The 18,746-nt window shown below is 45.0% G+C and overlaps 1 protein-coding gene across 1 annotated transcript in view; it reads left to right on the top strand.

Annotated features, from left to right (window-relative positions):
* The window catches only part of LOC121555626 (anoctamin-1-like), a 252,274-nt gene that overhangs the window by 165,918 nt on the left and 67,610 nt on the right, over window positions 1-18,746 (top strand). The window contains exons 17-18 of the mRNA XM_045215172.1: window positions 3,523-3,724; window positions 4,461-4,572. Coding sequence (XP_045071107.1) covers window positions 3,523-3,724; window positions 4,461-4,572 — 314 coding nt within the window. The remainder of the gene's footprint in view (window positions 1-3,522; window positions 3,725-4,460; window positions 4,573-18,746) is intronic.

Here is an 18,746-nt window from a genome sequence, read left to right as displayed (position 1 = left end):
CCCAGGAAGAGTAGCTGCTGCCTTGGCAGGAACTAATGGGGATCCATAATAAACCCCAGGAAGAGTAGCTGCTGCCTTGGCAGGAACTAATGGGGATCCATAATAAACCCCAGGAAGAGTAGCTGCTGCCTTGGCAGGAACTAATGGGGATCCATAATAAACCTCAGGAAGAGTAGCTTTGATTTGATTTGATTTGTAAATAGCTGTGCAGCAATGTTCTACATCCAACCTGACAGAGCTTGAGAGGATCTGCAGAGAAGAATGGGAGAAACTCCCCAAATACAGGTGTGCCAAGCTTGTAGCATCATACCCAAGAAGACTCGATGCTGTAATCGCTGCCAAAGGTGCTTCAACAAAGTACTGAGTAAAGGGTCTGAATACTTATGTAAATGTTGTATTTCCTGTTTTTTTTTGTATCAATTTGCAAACATTTCTAAAAACCAGTTTTTGCTTTGCCATTATGGAGTATTTGTATTTATTAGGGATCCCCCTTAGCTGCTGCCAAGGCATATTAAAGCACTTACATTACACATAAAACAAAAAGATAAAACAGTACATCATATAACATTATTACACCACTACATATCTACAATACAAAATGTTTAATACCACAATACAACAATATCATAATGTATGCATGTGTCTGTACGTGTGTGTGTGTCTCTTCACAGTCCCCACTGTTCCATAAGGTGTATTTTTACCTGTTTTCTAAATCTGATTCTACTGCTTGAATCAGTTACTGATGTGGAATAGAGTTCCATGTAGTCATGGCTCTATGTAGTACTGTGCGCCTCCCATAGTCTGTTCTGGACTTGGGGTCTGTGAAGAGCCCCTGTTGGCATGTCTTGTGTGGTATGCATGGGTGTCCGAGCTGTGTGCTAGTATTTTAAACAGACAGCTCAGTACATTCAGCTTGTCAACACCTCTTACAAAAGCAAGTAGTGATGAAGTCAATCTCTCTTCCACTTTGAGCCATGAGAGATTGACATGCATGTCATTAATGTTAGCTCTCCGTGTACTTTTAAGGGCCAGCCGTGCTGCCCTGTTCTGAGCCAACTGCAATTTTCCTAAGTCCCTTTTTGTGGCACCTGACCACACGACTGAACAGTAGTCCAGGTGCGACAAAACTAGGGCCTGAAGGACCTGCCTTGTTGATAGTGTTAAGAAGGCAGAGCAACTCTTTATGGACAGACTTCTCCCCATCTTAGCTACTGTTGTATCAATATGTTTTGACCATTACAGTTTACAATCTAGGGTTACTCCAAGCAGTTTAGTCACCTCATCTTGCTCAGTTTCCACATTATTAAATACGAGATGTAGTTGGTTTAGGGTTTAGTGAATGATTCGTCCCAAATACAATGCTTTTAGTTTTAGAAATATTTAGGACTAACTTATTCCTTGCTACAAATTCCTAAACTAACTGCAGCTCTTTGTTAAGTGTTGCAGTCATTCCAGTTATTGTAATAGCTGATGTGTATGGTGTTGAGTCATCTGCATACATAGACACACTGGCTTTACTCAAAGCCAGTGGCATGTCGTTAGTAAAGATGGAAGAAAGTAAGGGACCTAGACAGCTGCCCTGGGGAATACCTGACTAACTGGATTATGTTTGAGAGGCTTCCATTAAAAGAACACCCTCTGTGTTCTGTTAGACAAATAATTCATTATTCACATTACAGTAGGGGGTGTAAAGCCATAACACATACGTTTTTCCAGCAACAGACTATGATCGATAATGTCGAAACCTGCACTGAAGTCTAACAAAACAGCCCCCACAATTATTATCATCAATTTCTCTCAGCCAATCATTAGTAATTTGTGTAAGTGCTGTGCTTGTTGAATGTCCTTCCCTATAATCGTGCTGAAAGTCTGTTGTCAATTTGTTTGCAGTAAAATAGCATTGTATCTGGTGAAAAATATTTTTTTCAAATACTTTACTAAGGGTTGGTAACAGGCTGATTGGTCGGCTATTTGAGCCAGTAAAGGGGGCTTTACTATTCTTAGGTAGCGGAATGACTTTTGCTTCCCTCCAAGCCTGAGGGCACACACTTTCTAGTAGGCTTAAATTGAAGATATGGCAAATAGGAGCATTTGTTGCTGGCATGTCATGCCTAAGTTTGCTAATCTTGCCCGGTTGTGCAGCCAGACTTATTTGCCATACCTTTTGAATCCCTCTCAACCATACAATTTTTCAATTCCTCAATCAATCTACGGGGATTTAAGTTTAATGGGTGCATGCTTATTAGTAACTGGGATAAGCAATTTCATAAATGTGTCAAGTGCAGTGTCTGGTTGCTCGTCATTACACACCACAGACCAGCAAATATTATTTACATCATCAACATAGGAATCACTACAGAACGTATTGTATGACCTCTTATACACTATATTAGGCCCAGCCTTTGGATCTTTGGTTTTCCTAGATATGGCTACTATATTGTGATCCCTACATCCAATGGATTTGGATACTGCTTTAAAAAAAATTCTGCAGCATCAGTAAAGATGTGATCATTACATGTTGATGATTTCATTCCTGTGCTGTTTGTAAATACCCTGGTAGGTTGACTGATAACCTGAACCAGGTTGCAGGAACTGGTTACAGTTTGAAGCTTTCTCTTGAGTGGGCAGCTTGATGAAAGCCAGTCAATATTTAAATCACCCAGAAAATATACCTCTGTTGATATCTCATACATTATCAAGCATTTCACACATGTTATCCAGATACTGGCTGTTAGCACTTGGTGGTCTATAGCAGCTTCCCACCAGAATGGGCTTTAGGTGAGGCAGATGAACCTGTAGCCATATTACTTCAACAGTATTTAACATGAGATCCTTTCTAATCCTTACAAGAATGTGTTTCTGAATATAAACTAAAGGCGCTGTGGGATTATTTAAGATACTCTTTGAAGAGGTAGTGTTTCAGATGTTTTGGGAAGATGGGCAGGAACTCTGCTGTCTTAGCTTCTGGGGGAAGCTGGTTCCTCCATTGGGACAGAGAAGAGATCTGACTGGGCTGAGTGGGAGCTGCCCTTCTGTAGGGGTGGGAGGGTCAAGAGACCAGAGGTGGCAGAACAGTGCTCATGTTGGGGTGTAGGGTTTGATAAGGTTTATTCTTGTGGTAAGGTACCTGTTGTATTCCTGTCATACCGGCTGCTTTTAAGATTATTGTGGTACTTTCTGGTGTCAATTTCCCATGAATACCACAGGACTACCACTGGCCAATCACAGAATACCACAGGACATTTTGTAATACAAGTTAGTAACGATGGCTAGCTAGCTAACAATGCTAATAAAGGCTAGTAACAATAGCTAGCTAGCTAACAATGCAAATACAAGTTAATAACGACAGCAAGATAGCTAACAATGCTTACACAGGCTAATTACAATAGCTAGCTATATATATATATATATACCCAGTTCAGTCAGCCAGCCATATATATATATCACTATCCTGTATTTTGGTTGATAATTTACTGTATTTGTGTCTGTGTGTGTGTGTGTATGTGTGTGTGTGTGTGTTAGATGGGGGTAACGTTTTCTGCAGTGTTTGGTGTGATCCTGTATCGTATCACCATGCTGTCTATCTGGTCCATGAACCCAGACCCTGAGGCCAAGGCCTCTGTTAGGATGACCGTCACCACCACCGCCATCATCATCAACCTGCTGGTCGTACTGATACTGGATGAGATCTACGGAGCCATCGCTGTCTGGCTGACTGAACTGGGTAACCCTAACACTAACACTAACCCTAACCCTAACACTAACCCTAACCCTAACCCTAACACTATCGCTGTCTGGCTGACTGAACTGGGTAACCCTAACCCTAACCCTAACCCTAACCCTAACACTAACCCTAACCCTAACCCTATCGCTGTCTGGCTCACTGAACTGGGTAACCCTAACACTAACACTAACCCTAACCCTAACACTAACCCTAACCCTAACCCTAACCCTACACTAACACTAACACTAACCCCACCCTAACACTAACCCTAACCCTATCGCTGTCTGGCTCACTGAACTGGGTAACACACCCTAACACTAACACTAACCCCAACCCCACCCTAACACTAACCCTATCGCTGTCTTGCTCACTGAACTGGGTAACACATCCTAACACTAACACTAACACTAACCCCACCCAAACACTAACCCTAACACTAACCCTATCACTGTCTGGCGCACTGAACTGGGTAACAGACCCTCACCATAACACTAACCCTCACCTTAACACTGACCCCCACCCTAACACTAACCCTCACCCTAACACTAACCCTCACCTTAACACTAACCCTCACCCTAACACTCACCCTAAAATGTACCCTCACCCTAACACTAACCCTATCGCTGTCTGGCTCACTGAACTGTTTAACACACACTTCTGATGACGTCTGATGATATGATTGGCTGGTTGTCCTGTCTGTCTAATAATGTGATTGGCTGCTTGTCTTGTCTGTCAGAGGTTCCTAAGACAGAGGCGGAGTTTGAGGAGCGTCTGATTCTGAAATCATTTCTGTTGAAGTCCATGAACACCTTTGCTCCCGTCTTCTATGTGGCTTTCTTCAAGGGCAGGTGAGGGGGGGTGTTTTATTTATTTTGATTGAACCTTTATTTTGACAGGGAGTCATGCTGAGACCAAGGTCTCTTTTCCAAATTAGCCCTGTATAGCACCACAATACCAAATAATAAAACATTATACACATCAATACAATAGGAAAAGCCAAACAGAGATACACATACACAATTACATTTTACATTTACGTCATTTAGCAGACGCTCTTATCCAGAGCGACTTACAAATAGGTGCATTCACCTTATAGCCAGTGGGGTAACCACTTTACAATGTTTTTTGTTTGTTTTTTTGTTTTTTTTTTGGGGGGTTGGAGTAAAGGGGGGGTAGAAGGATTACTTTATCCTATCCCAGGTATTCCTTACAGAGGTGGGGTTTCAAATGTCTCCGGAAGGTGGTGAGTGACTCCGCTGTCCTGGCGTCATGAGGGAGCTTGTTCCACCATTGGGGTGCCAGAGCAGCGAACAGTTTTGACTGGGCTGAGCGGGAACTATGCTTCAGCAGAGGTAGAGGAGCCAGCAGGCCAGAGGTGGATGAACGCAGTGCCCTCGTTTGGGTGTAGGGACTGATCAGAGCCTGAAGGTACGGCGGTGCTGTTCCCCTCACAGCTCTGTAGACAAGCACCATGGTCTTGTAGCAGATGCGAGCTTCAACTGGAAGCCAGTGGAGTGTGCGGAGGAGCGGGGTGACGTGAGAGAACTTGGGAAGGTTGAACACCAGACGGGCTGCGGCATTCTGGATGAGTTGTAAGGGTTTAATGGCACAGGCAGGGAGCCCAGCCAACAGCGAGTTGCAGTAATCCAGACGGGAGATGACAAGTGCCTGGATTAGGACCTGTGCCGCTTCCTGTGTAAGGCAGGGTCGTACTCTCCGAACGTTGTAGAGCATGAACCTACAGGATCGGGTCACCGCCTTGATGTTAGCGGAGAACGACAGGGTGTTGTCCAGGGTCACGCCAAGGCTCTTCGCACTCTGGGAGGAGGACACAACAGAGTTGTCAACCGTGATGGCAAGATCATGGAACGGGCAGTCCTTCCCCGGGAGGAAGAGCAGCTCCGTCTTGCCGAGGTTCAGCTTGAGGTGGTGATCCGTCATCCATACTGATATGTCTGCCAGACATGCAGAGATGCGATTCGCCACCTGGTTATCAGAAGGGGGAAAGGAGAAGATTAGTTGTGTGTCTTCAGCGTAGCAATGATAGGAGAGGCCATGTGAGGATATGACAGAGCCAAGTGACTTGGTGTATAGCGAGAATAGGAGAGGGCATAGAACTGAGCCCTGGGGGACACCAGTGGTGAGAGCACGTGGTGCGGAGACAGCTTCTCGCCACGCCACTTGGTAGGAGCGACCGGTCAGGTAGGACGCAATCCAAGAGTGAGCCGCGCCGGAGATGCCCAGCTCTGAGAGGGTGGAGAGGAGGATCTGATGGTTCACAGTATCAAAGGCAGCAGACAGGTCTAGAAGGACAAGAGCAGAGGAGAGAGAGTTAGCTTTAGCAGTGCGGAGAGCCTCTGTGACACAGAGAAGAGCAGTCTCAGTTGAATGACCAGTCTTGAAACCTGACTGGTTTGGATCAAGAAGGTCATTCTGAGAGAGATAGCAAGAGAGTTGGCTAAAGACGGCACGCTCAATAGTTTTGGAGAGAAAAGAAAGAAGGGATACTGGTCTGTAGTTGTTGACATCAGAGGGATCGAGTGTTGGTTTTTTGAGAAGGGGTGCAACTCTCGCTCTCTTGAAGACGGAAGGGACATAGCCAGCGGTCAAGGATGTGTTGATCAGCGAGGTGAGGTAAGGGAGAAGGTCACCGGAGATGGTCTGGAGAAGAGAGGAGGGGATAGGGTCAAGCGGGCAGGTTCTTGGGCGGCCTGCCGTCACAAGTCGCAAGATTTTATCTGGAGAGAGAGGGGAGAAAGAAGTCAAAGCATAGGGTAGGGCAGTGTGAGCAGGACCAGCAGTGTCATTTGACTTAACAAACAAGGATCGGATGTCGTCAACCTTCTTTTCAAAATGGTTGACGAAGTCATCCACAGAGAGGGGGGGATTCAGCAGGGAGGAGAATGTGGCAAAGTGCTTCCTAGGGTTAGAGGCGGATGCTTGGAATTTAGAATGGTAGAAAGTGGCCTTAGCAGCAGAAACAGATGAAGAAAATGTAGAGAGGAGGGAGTGAAAAGATGCCAGGGGAGTCTAGTTTTCTTCCATTTCTGCTCAGCTGCCCAGAGCTCTGTTCTGTGAGCTCGCAATGAGTCATCAAGCCACGAAGCTGGAGGGGAGGACCGAGCCGGCCGGGAGGATAGGGGACATAGAGAGTCAAAGGATGCAGAAAGGGAGGAGAGGAGGGTTGAGGAGGCAGAATCAGGAGATTTGAGGGAGAAGGATTGAGCAGAGGGAAGAGATGATAGGATGGAAGAGGAGAGAGTAGCGGGAGAGAGAGAGCGAAGGTTGCGACGGCGCATTACCATCTGTGTAGGGGCAGAGTGAGTAGTGTTGGAGGAGAGGGAGAGAGAAAAGGATACAAAGTAGTGGTCGGAGACTTGGAGGGGAGTTGCAGTGAGATTAGTAGAAGAACAGCATCTAGTAAAGATGAGGTCAAGCGTATTGCCTGCCTTGTGAGTAGGGGGGGGGGCGGTGAGAGGGTGAGGTCAAAAGAGGAGAGGAGTGGAAAGAAGGAGGCAGAGAGAAATGAGTCAAATGTAGACGTAGGGAGGTTGAAATCCCCCAGAACTGTGAGGGGTGAGCCATCCTCAGGAAAGGAACTTATCAAGGCATCAAGCTCATTGATGAACTCTCCAAGGGAACCTGGAGGGCGATAGATGACAAGGATATTAAGCTTAAATGGGCTAGTGACTGTGACAGCATGGAATTCAAATGAGATAGACAGATGGGTCAGGGGAAAAATTGAGAATGTCCACTTGGGAGAGATGAGGATTCCTGTGCCACCACCCCGCTGACCAGATGCTCTCGGGGTATGCGAGAACACATGGTCAGACGAGGAGAGAGCAGCAGGAGTAGCAGTGTTTTCAGTGGTAATCTATGTTTCCGTCAGCGCCAAGAAGTCGAGGGACTGGAGGGTAGCATAGGCTGGGATGAAGTCTGCCTTGTTGGCAGCAGAACGGCAGTTCCAGAGGCTGCCTGAGACCTGGAACTCCACGTGGGTCGTGTGTGCAGGGACCACCAGGTTAGAGAGGCAGCAGCCACGCGGTGTGAGGCGTTTGTGTAGCCTGTGCGGAGAGGAGAGAACAGGGATAGGCAGAGGCATAGTTGACAGGCTGCAGCAGATGGCTACAATAATGCAGAGGAGATCGGAATAAAATGAACTAAACATCTGGGAAAGGAAAGAGCGGGGCCTCCCTCACCACAACTCCCAAATATAACTCTCCCAACTTCCACCTCAGAAACTATAATTGTTGTAAACTACAGTGGTTCAATGTTTTCTAGGAATAGACTAACTTAGTTTATTCAGCTAGCTAACTTGGTACAGTATTCTTCCGTGAAAATCGTCCAGGGCACCTAGTCATAAGACGCCACAGCCAGCTAGCATGCCGGACTCCAACAACACGGTTTAGCACCAATACTCAGCCACAACAACCACCAGTGTATCAACACGGAAGCAGATCGTTCGTGTCATAGAAAACAAACCCATTCTTCAGTATAAAGTTCCTCAATCAGCAATCTGAATTGCTCTACAGGCACCAAATCATGTATTTTTTGAGACTTTTGGAGATTATTCCACAAGTAAGAAGCAAAAAAAACTAAAAGCTGATTTATCTAACTCTGTAGAGACCAAATGAATTTCCAGAATTTGCCATCCCTGAGAACGGGTGTAAAGGTTATTCATGATATCAGGGGTTTATACAAAAAAGCTTTATGAATGAAAAGAAAGCAATGTAATGACGGGTGGGTCTAATCCTGGATGCTGATTGGTTAAAACCGCGTTCCAGCCGGTGTCTTTAGGTCGTTATCAATAAAATATCACAATAAGGTGCAGCACAATTGATTTTCCTTCTTTATTTAACCAGGTAGGCCAGTTGAGAACAAGTTCTCATTTACAACTGCGACCTGGCCAAGATAAAGCAAAGCAGTGTGATAAAAACAACAACACAGAGTTACATATGGGGTAAACAAAACATAAAGTCAAAAATACAACAGAAAATATATATACAGTGTGTGCGAATGTAGTAAATTATGGAGGTAAGGGAACAAATAAATAGGCCATAGTGCAAAAATATTTACAATTTCGTAATTAACACTGGAATGATGGATGTGCAAAAGATGATGTGCAAATAGAGATACTGGGGTGAAAATTAGCAAAATAAATAACAATATGGGGATGAGGTAGTTCGGTGGGCTAATTTCAGAATGGCTGTGTACAGGTGCAGTGATCGGTAAGGTGCTCTGACAACTGATGCTTAAAGTTAGTGAGGGAGATAAGAGTCTCCAGCTTCAGAGATTTTTGCAGTTCGTTCCAGTCATTGGCAGCAGAGAACTGGAAGGAATGGCGGCCAAAGGAGGTGTTGGCTTTGGGGATGACCAGTGAGATATACCTGCTGGAGCGCAGACTACGGGTGGGTGTTGCTATGGTGACCAGTGAGCTAAGATAAGACAGGGATTTGCCTAGCAGTGATTTACAGATGACCTGGAGCCAGTGGGTTTGGCAACGAAAATGTAGTGAGGGCCAGCCAACAAGAGCGTACAGGTCACAATGGTGGGTAGTATATGGGGCTTTGGTGACAACTGATGGCACTGTGATAGACTACATCCAATTTGCTGAGTAGAGTGTTGGAGGCTATTTTGTAACTGACATCGGCGAAAGTCAAGGATCGGTAGGATAGTCAGTTTTACGAGGGCATGTTTGGCAGTATGTGTGAAGGAGGCTTTGTTGCGAAATAGGAAGCCGATTCTAGATTTAACTTTTGATTGGAGATGCTTAATATGAGTCTGGAAGGAGAGTTTACAGTCTAACCAGACACCTAGGTATTTGTAGTTGTCCACCTACTCTAAGAAAGACCCGCCGAGAGTAGTGATTCTAGTCGTGTGGGCGGGTGCAAACAGTGTTCGGTTGAAGAGCATGCATTTAGTTTTACTAGTGTTTAAGAGCAGTTGGAGGCTACGGAAGGAGTGTTGTATGGCGTTGAAGCTCGTTTGGAGGTTTGTTAACACAGTGTCCAATGAAGGGCCAGATGTATACAAAATGGTGTCGTCCGCATAGAGGTGGATCCGAGCGTCACCAGCAGCAAGAGCGACATCATTGATATACACAGAGAATAGAGTCGGCACGAGAATTGAACCCTGTGGCACCCCCATAGAGACGGCCAGAGGTCCAGACAACAGGCCCTCCGATGTGACACATTGAACTCCATCTGAGAAGTAGTTGGTGAACCATGCGAGGCAGTCATTAGAAAAACCAAGGCTATTTAGTCTGCCAATAAGAATGCGGTGGTTGACAGAGTCGAAAGCCTTGGCCAGGTCATTGAAGACGGCTGCGCGGTACTGTCTTTTATCGATCGCGGTTATAATATCGTTTAGGACCTTGAGCGTGGCTGAGGTGCACCCATGACCAGCTCGGAAACCGGATTGCATAGCGGAGAAGTTACGGTGGGATTCAAAATTGTCGGTGATCTGTTTGTTAACTTGGCTTTCAAATACTTTCGAAAGGCAGGGCAGGATGGATATAGGTCTGTAACAGTTTGGATCTAGAGTGTCACCCCCTTTGAAGAAGGGGTTGACCGGGCAGCTTTCCAATCTCTGGGGATGTCAGACGTTACGAAAGAGAGGTTGAACAGGCTAGTAATAGGGGTTGCGACAATTTAGGCGGCTAATTTTAGAAAGAAAGGGTCCAGATTGTCTAGCCCAGCTGATTTGTAGAGTTCCAGATTTGTCAGCTCTTTCAGAAAATCAGCTGTCTGAATTTGTGTGAAGGAGAAGCGGGGGGGCATGGGCAAGTTGCAGCAGAGTGTGCAAAGCTGGTGGCCGGGGTAGTGGTAGCCAGGTGGAAAGCATGGCCAGCCGTAGCAAAATACTTGTTGAAATTCTTGATTATTGTAGATTTATCGGTGGTAACAGTGTTTCCTAGCCTCAGTGCAGTGGGCAGTTGGGAGGAGGTGCTCTTATTTTCCATGGACTTTACAGTGTCCCAAAACTTTTTGGAGTTAATGCTACAGGATGCAAATTTCTGTTTGAAAAAGCTAGCCTTTGCTTTCCTAACTGATTGTGTATATTGGTTCCTGACTTCCCTGAAAAGTTGCATATCGCGGGGGCTGTTCGATGCTAATGCAGTACGCCACAGGATGTTTTTGTGCTGGTCAAGGGCATTCAAGTCTGAGGAGAACCAGGGGCTATATCTCTTCTTAGTTCTGAATTTTTTGAATGGGGCATGCTTATTTAAGATTGAGAGGAAAGCACATTTAAAGAACAACAAGGCATCCCCTACTGACGGAATGAGGCCAATATCCATCCAGGATACCCGGGCCAGGTCAATTAGAAAGGCCTGCTGTCTAAAGTGTTTTAGGGAGTGTTTGACAGTGATGAGGAGTGGTCGTTTGACCGCGGACCAATTACGGACGCAGGCAATAAGGCAGTGATCGCTGAGATCCTGGTTGAAGACAGCGGAGGTGTATTTAGAGGGTAAATTTGTCAGGATGATATCTATGAGGGTGTCCATCTTTACAGATTTAGGGTTGTACCTGGTAGGTTCGTTGATAATTTGTGTGAGGTTGAGGGCATCTAGTTTAGATTGTAGGTTGGCCGGGGTTTTAAGCATATCCCAGTTTAGGTCACCAAGCAGTACGAACTCTGAGGATAGATGGGTGGCAATCAGTTCACATATGGTGTCCAGGGCACAGCTCGGGGCTGAGGGGGGTCTGTAGCAAGCGGCAACAGTGAGAGACTTATTTCTGGAAAGGTGGATTTTTAGAAGTAGAAGCTCAATCTGTTTGGGCACAGACCTGGATAGTATGATAGAGCTCTGCAGGCTATCTCTACAGTAGATTGCAACCCCACCCCCTTTGGCAGTTCTATCGAGGCGGAAAATGTTGTAGTTGGGGATGGACATTTCTGAATTTTTGGTGGCCTTCCTACGCCAGGATTCAGACACTGCTAGAACATCAGGGTTGGCGGAGTGTACTAACGCAGTGAATAACTCAAACTTAGGAAGGAGGCTTCTGATGTTAACGTGCAGAAAACCAAGGCTTTTACGGTTACAGAAGTCAACAAATGATAACGCCTGAGGAGTAGGAGTGATACTGGGGGCTACAGGGCCTGGGTTAACCTCTACATCACCAGAGGAACAGAGGAGGAGTAGAATAAGGATACGGCTAAAGGCTTTAAGTACTGGTCTTCTAGTGCGCTGGCTACAGAGAATAAAGGGGGCAGGTTTTACGGACGTTGTAGAAGAAGGTGCAGCGCAATTGATTTTCCTTCTGAGGGCAAGGAGACCCCAGCTCCGCTAAAAACATTGACAACTGTGTGTCGTTTTCAAGGGGTTGTTAAATAAATGTTAACTATCTGGTTGAAATATCATCAACGCGACACATGTAATATTATCAGCGCGACCCCCAATGTGTTGTTGATGAAACGCGTTTTGCTAGCCTGAATTACAATGCTCTACACCGCCATTCATTTATTACAACGTGAATTTTACAAAAATTCTAATTAATTCTGTGTTTGGTGTAGGCTTACCTTGGCCTGACGTTGAGAATTCCCTATCAAGAGAGAGGCAGGGAACCCAGCTAGCTTAGCTAGCCTAGCTAGTCTTTAGCCTCAAATGGAGGATGTTAACAAACGTTTTCAATGCTGCAGGAGCTGTGTTTATTTTGCTTTATTCTGGGACAATGTGGACCGCCAGGACTTCCAATGTAGCAATTATTTGCTTGCAGAGGACTACAGGTGCAAAGTGGCTACTCTTAGCGAACAAGTAGCGAATGCACAAAAGCTACTGGGGAATCCACGACCGCCTACTTTTTCTGTCTTCTACCCCAGTAGCCGGAAGCTGCTCTGACCAGGTGGAAGTGTCGCCGCCGTGTCGGCTCTCTACAGCCGACTGGCCGGTACTCTGCAATGATCCCTCCCCGAAGGGGTCTCCCCCTTCCCTGGAGAAGGGAGTTAGTACGATGCTCCTGGATGACTAGGTGGACGTTCCTGTTCGCAATCCTACCAACCAGCCATGGAGACATGTCACTCGCCGTGGAAGTCGAAAACAGCGACCTCTGGCAATGGGGGCCTCCTTGGCGAAGGTGAGCCCGAACTGGACACAGACTAGAAACAGCTTCGCCGCCCTGAATCCAGAGGTTATGGCGCCTTCTTCCCTGTGGGCTTCCGATTCGAGATCGGATCCGGAGGTACCTGCGCCTTCGTCCTCTGTTCTGTCTCCCTCTCCAACTTCTACCTCGGGTTCAGATCCTCAGAGCTCCCCCCCTCATCGGACCGTGAGGCTGTCTAAGACTCCGGCCCATTCATCATCATCCATGATGGATACTACAGCTGGCTAGGTTCCATCAGGCCCCATGCCCTTTGGTCCTCGAGGGGTTTTTGTGAAACCACTCGAGGCAAAAGAACGGCCGGACCTCCTCAGCCATTGCACCAGCTGTCGTCATCGGCAGCTCTATGGTAAGAAACATTTAGGTTCAGAAACCCTGTGCTATCCTGGAGCACGAGTACAGTACATTACAAGGCTGCTTCCCACCGTTCTATGACAGCTTCCTGTGGCTGACCCTGTCGTAGTCCATGTGGGGTCAAACGACATTAGGAGGGCTAGCTCGGAACTCCTGAAAATGTATTTTAAAGAACTGATTCTAGCTCTGAAAGATTCCAAAAAGCGGCCAATTATTTCAGGTCCAGTACCATCGTTGAGCCGCGGGTGTGAAAGATACAGCAGGCTACTGGCATTACACACCTGGCTAAAATATTACTGTAGCTCTGTTGGAATAAGTTTTATAGATAACTTTGACACCTTCTGGCAACAGAAGATGCTCTATAGTAATGACTGAGTCCATCCAAATCATTTTGGCTCCTGGACTCTGTCCACGCATTTCAAGGCTGCGTTCAGACAATGACTTATCAATAATATGCCATTTAGCAGACGCTTTTATCCAAAGCGACTTACAGTCATGTGTGCATACATTTTTACGTATGGGTGGTCCCGGGAATGGAACCCACTACCGTGGCGTTACAAGCGCCATGCTTGTAACTCAATGACCAAAGCCCAGCTCAGATAATCCCTACCATTGTGTCGCTGAGTTGTCATAATTCTGCAGCAAATGTACATTATCCCAGGGCCATTGGCAGTCACAAGGCACAAACTCGGATACCTCCTGCACCTCGACCTGTTGTTTCAGAAGTTTTATTTTTATTTTGTTTATAAGTGTTTGTGTCAAAACCTGCTACCAACTAGCCAGCTAGCTAGCTAGGTTGCAATGGAGCCTGCGTTGCCTGGAATAGCTAACGAACGTTTCCAGCGCTGTAGAAGCTGTGTTTATTACTATCTTGTCTGGGACAATATTGACAATCTGGAGTTCCAATGCGGCAATTGTTTGCTTATGGAGGATTACAGGAATGAGGTGGCTCTCCTTAACAAGCTAATTTAAATTCTGCTCCAACTTTTGGTGAAAATTCAAATTGGAACTTTCTCGTTCTGAACACCTGTGGCTGGACGCCGCTCGGGCCTGATAATGTTTCCCAGCCTTGTCATCTGTCCATATCCGAAGTGCTACCTGGAACTTGCCTGCCAAGGAAGTTGTCTCCATCTGCTTCTCTTCTTCCATCTTGTAGAGGAGCAGACGGAGAACAGCAAGAGGATTGTTCCAATCAGTGCTGGTCCCATGTCACAAGTCGTAGAAACCGAAGGCAGCTGCATGCTGCTAAGCGGACTGGAGTGTCTGCGTGAGGTTCAGAGCAGATTGACATAAGGAATAGCTTCGCAGCCCTGGTGCCTGATCTACCTGCGCCTTCATCACTGGGACTCCCTGTATCTGCGACGGCTGAGCTGACTCCAACTATGCTGACTCCAGCAGCGGCTTCGTCATCGAGTTCGGCCCCTTTCCCTCTCTCTAGTTCTGACGGGGCACTGCCTGCTGTGGGAGGTCTGGACCTATCGCCGGGGGCTGTGGGCGTATTCTATCCTGCTTCTTGTGGGCCCGTGAAATGTTCCATGAATTGAGTGAGGGGTAGGAATGGGCGGATTTCTCCATCCCCTTCTCCAGCCATTGTATTGGGCAGTTCAATGGTGAGAAATGTCTCAGTCCCTGGAGCAAAAACGTTGTGCTATCCAGGAGCATGAATACAGGACATCAATAAGCTGCTCCCAAACATTTAAACCTGCATCACGAAATTGAGTCTATCATAGTTCATGTGGGATTCAATGACATTATGAAGGGCAACTCAGAACAGATGAAAATGGATTTTAAAGAACTGATTGGGTCTCTGCTTGACACCAACAAACGCCCCATAATATCTGGCCCTGTGCCCTTAAATCGTGGCATTGAACGTTTCACTAGACTTTTAGCCCTCCATAACTTGCTACGTAACTATTGCAGCTCTGTGGGTGTAACATTTATTGACAATTTCGATACCTTTAGGAAACAAATCCATCAGATGTAGTGATCACAATATAGTAGCCATATCTAGGAAAACCAAAGTTCCAAAGGCTGGGCCTAATATAGTATATAAGAGGTCATACAATACGTTTTGTAGTGATTCCTATGTTGCTGATGTAAAGAATATGTGTTGGTCTGTGGTGTGTAATGAGGAGCAACCAGATGCTGCACTTGACACATTTCTGAAATTGCTTATTCCAGTTACTAATAAGCAGGCACCCATTACGAAAATGACTGTAAAAACTGTTAAATCCCTGTGGATTATTGAGGAATTGAAAAATTGTATGGTTGAGAGGGATGAGGCAAAAGTAATAGCAAACAAGTCTGGCTGCACAACCGACTGGCAAACCTGCTTCAAATTGAGAAATCATGTGACTAAACTGAATAAAAAGAAGAAAAACTTTGAAACAAAGATAAATGATCTAAAGAATGATAGTGAAAAGCTTTGGAGCACCTTCCATTTTGGGCAAAAAGGCAAACTCAGCTCCATCATTTATTGAATCGGATGGCTCATTCATAACAAAACCTCCTGATATTGCCAACTACTTTATTTTTTTTTCAGCAAGATTAGCAAACTTGGGCATGACATGCCAGTTACAAAGCCGACTCTACACAGTATAACTGATCAAATTATGAAAGACAAGCATTGTAATTTTGAATTACGAAAAGTGGGTGTAGAAGAGGTGAAAAAATGATTGTTGTCTGTCAACAATGACAAGCCTGCCTCCCGAGTGTAGCAGCGGTCTAAAGCACTGCAGTGCTTGAGGCGTCACTACAGATCTAGGTTCAATCCCGGACTGTGTCGCAGCCGGCCGCGGCCAGGAGGCTCTCGACCTTCACCTCTCCTGAGCCTATACGGGAGTTGCAGCGATGGGACAAGACTGTAACTACCAATTGGATATCACGAAATTGGGGAGAAAAATAGGTAATAAGTTAAAAACTAAACAAAAAAACCAATGACAAGCCACCTGGGTCTGACAACTTGGATGGAAATTTACTGAGGATAATAGCAGACTATATTGTCACTTCTATTTGCCATATCTTCAATCTAAGCCTAGTAGAAAGTGTGTGCCCTCAGGCCTGGAGGGAAGCAAAGGTAATTCCACTACCCAAGAATAGTAAAGCCCCCTTTACTGGCTCAAATAGCCGACCAATCAGCCTGTTACCAACCCTTAGTAAACTACTGGGAACATTTTTTATTTGACCAGATACGCTATTTTACAGTTAAATAATTGACAACAGATTTTCAGCACGCTTATAGGAAAGGACATTCAACATGCACGGCAATTACACAAATTACTGATGATTGGCTGAGAGAAATTGATGACAAAAAGATTGTGGGGGCTGTTTTGTTAGACTTTTTTTTTTTTGGGGGGGGGGTCATTGTCTGTGTTATGGCTTTACACCCCATGCTATATTGTGGATAAAGAGTTACCTGTCTAACAGAACACAGAGGGTGTTCTTTAATGGAAGCCTCTCCAACATAATCCAGGTAGAATCAGGAATTCCCCAGGGCAGCTGTCTAGGCCCCTTACTTTTTTCAAGCTTTACTAATGACGTGCCACTGGCTTTGAGTAAAGCCAGTTTGTCTATGTATGCGGATGACTCAACACTATACACGTCAGCTACCACAGCGACTGAGATGACAGCAACACTTAACAAAGAGCTGCAGTTAGTTTCAGAATGGGGTGGCAATAAATAAGTTAGTCCTAAATATTTTAAAAACTAAAAGCATTTTATTTGGGACAAATCATTCACTAAACCCTACAACCGAACTAAATCTTGTAACGAATAATGTGGAAATTGAGCAAGTTGAGGTGACTAAACTGCTTGGAGTAACCCTGGATTGTAAACTGTCGTGGTCAAAACATGTTGATACAACAGTAGCTAAGATGGGGAGAAGTCTGTCCATAATTAAGCGCTGCTCTACCTTCTTAACAACACTATCAACAAGGCAGGTCCTACAGGCCCTAGTTTTGTCGCACCTGGACTACTGTTCAGTAGTGTGGTCAGGTGCCACAAAAAGAGATTGGCTCAGAATTGGCTCAGAACAGGGCAGCACGGCTGGCCCTTGGATGTACACCGAGAGCTAACATTAATAATGTGCATGTCATTCTATCCTGGCTCAAAGTGGAGGAGAGATTGACTTCATCACTACTTGTATTTATGAGAGGTATTGACATGTTGAATGCACTGAGCTGTCTGTTTAAACTCCTAGCACACAGCTCAGACACCCATGCATACCCCACAAGACATGCCACCAAAGGTCTCTTCACAACCCCCAAGTCCAGAACAGACTATGGGAGGCACACAGTACTACATAGAGCCATGACTACATGGAACTCTATTCCAAGCAACACAAAGCAACACAAACATAGGCACAGACACATGCATACACACACACGATAACATACGCACTATACACACACGTACACATGGATTTTGTACTGTAGATATGTGGTAGTGGAGTAGGGGCCTGAGGGCACACAGTGTGTTGTGAAAAGTGTTATGTAATGTCATGTAATATTTGTAATTGTATATAACTGCTTTAATGTTGCTGGACCCCAGGAAGAGTATTTGCAGCTTGGGATCCTTATTAAATGCAAAAAAATATCTCTTGAAGAGCATAGTCAGAACTACACATTTCAGATTATTCCACATTTATATCTATCATCAGAGTTATACAGCAAGTAACTGCATGGTTTTAATGATCAGTAAACATCAATTGATCATGTAATTTCAGATATGTCAGGGTAGCCTCACGATATCTTTCAATATTGGCCACCATTAATTGGATATTTGAGTGATATAAAATAAAAGTCAACTTTACCTGACAAGTATGAGTGGTTTAGGTTAATTTCCAATCATTTGTGGGGTCTGCCTGTCAAGCAGCAGAAGGGTGCATATGCTGATGTAACGTTACTGTTTGTTAGCTGATAATGTTTACTTTGCAAGCTACCGATAGAAACTTTGTACAGTTGGCTAAACATAGTGTTAAGGAGACCTAATGTACTGTTTTCTCCAACCAACGTAGGCTTACCTAGGGAAGTTAGCTAACATTATCCCCTTTTCAACATTGTTTTTAAGAGTGTTTAATCACGATTTCTGCTGACAGACATAATAGGCTACATTAATTGATGGATCACATCAAATTGGGTAACTAGCTAATAACAGATCACGTCAATATGGCTAGTTAACAACCTAACTTTCAGGGGATAAACTAGATGGCTATATCCAAATATTGTTTGATTTGCTTGCCATCTATAGTGATGTTGACAGTAGTCCAACTGACGATGTCAAACTCTTTCCTAAAGCCTCATCTCTGATGAAGCAAGCTAAATTATGCATGTTGTTTGCTTTGCTAGTTAACTAGCTACAGTGCCTACGGAAAGTATTCAGAACCCTTGACTTTTTCCACATTTTGTTATGTTAAACCCTTATTCTAAAATTGATTAAATCGTTTTTTCTCCTCATCAATCTACACACAATAATGACAAATCAAAAACAGTTGTTTTTCTTGAAATAATTTATCAAATAAAATCAACTGAAATATCACATTTACATAAGTATTCAGACCCTTTACTCAGTAC

This window comes from Coregonus clupeaformis, unplaced genomic scaffold (assembly GCF_020615455.1).
Source record: "Coregonus clupeaformis isolate EN_2021a unplaced genomic scaffold, ASM2061545v1 scaf0384, whole genome shotgun sequence".
In the NCBI taxonomy this organism is placed as follows: Eukaryota; Metazoa; Chordata; class Actinopteri; order Salmoniformes; family Salmonidae; genus Coregonus; species Coregonus clupeaformis.
Note: the sequence above shows the minus strand (reverse complement) of the source record. Positions and strands in the feature narration are given on the sequence as shown.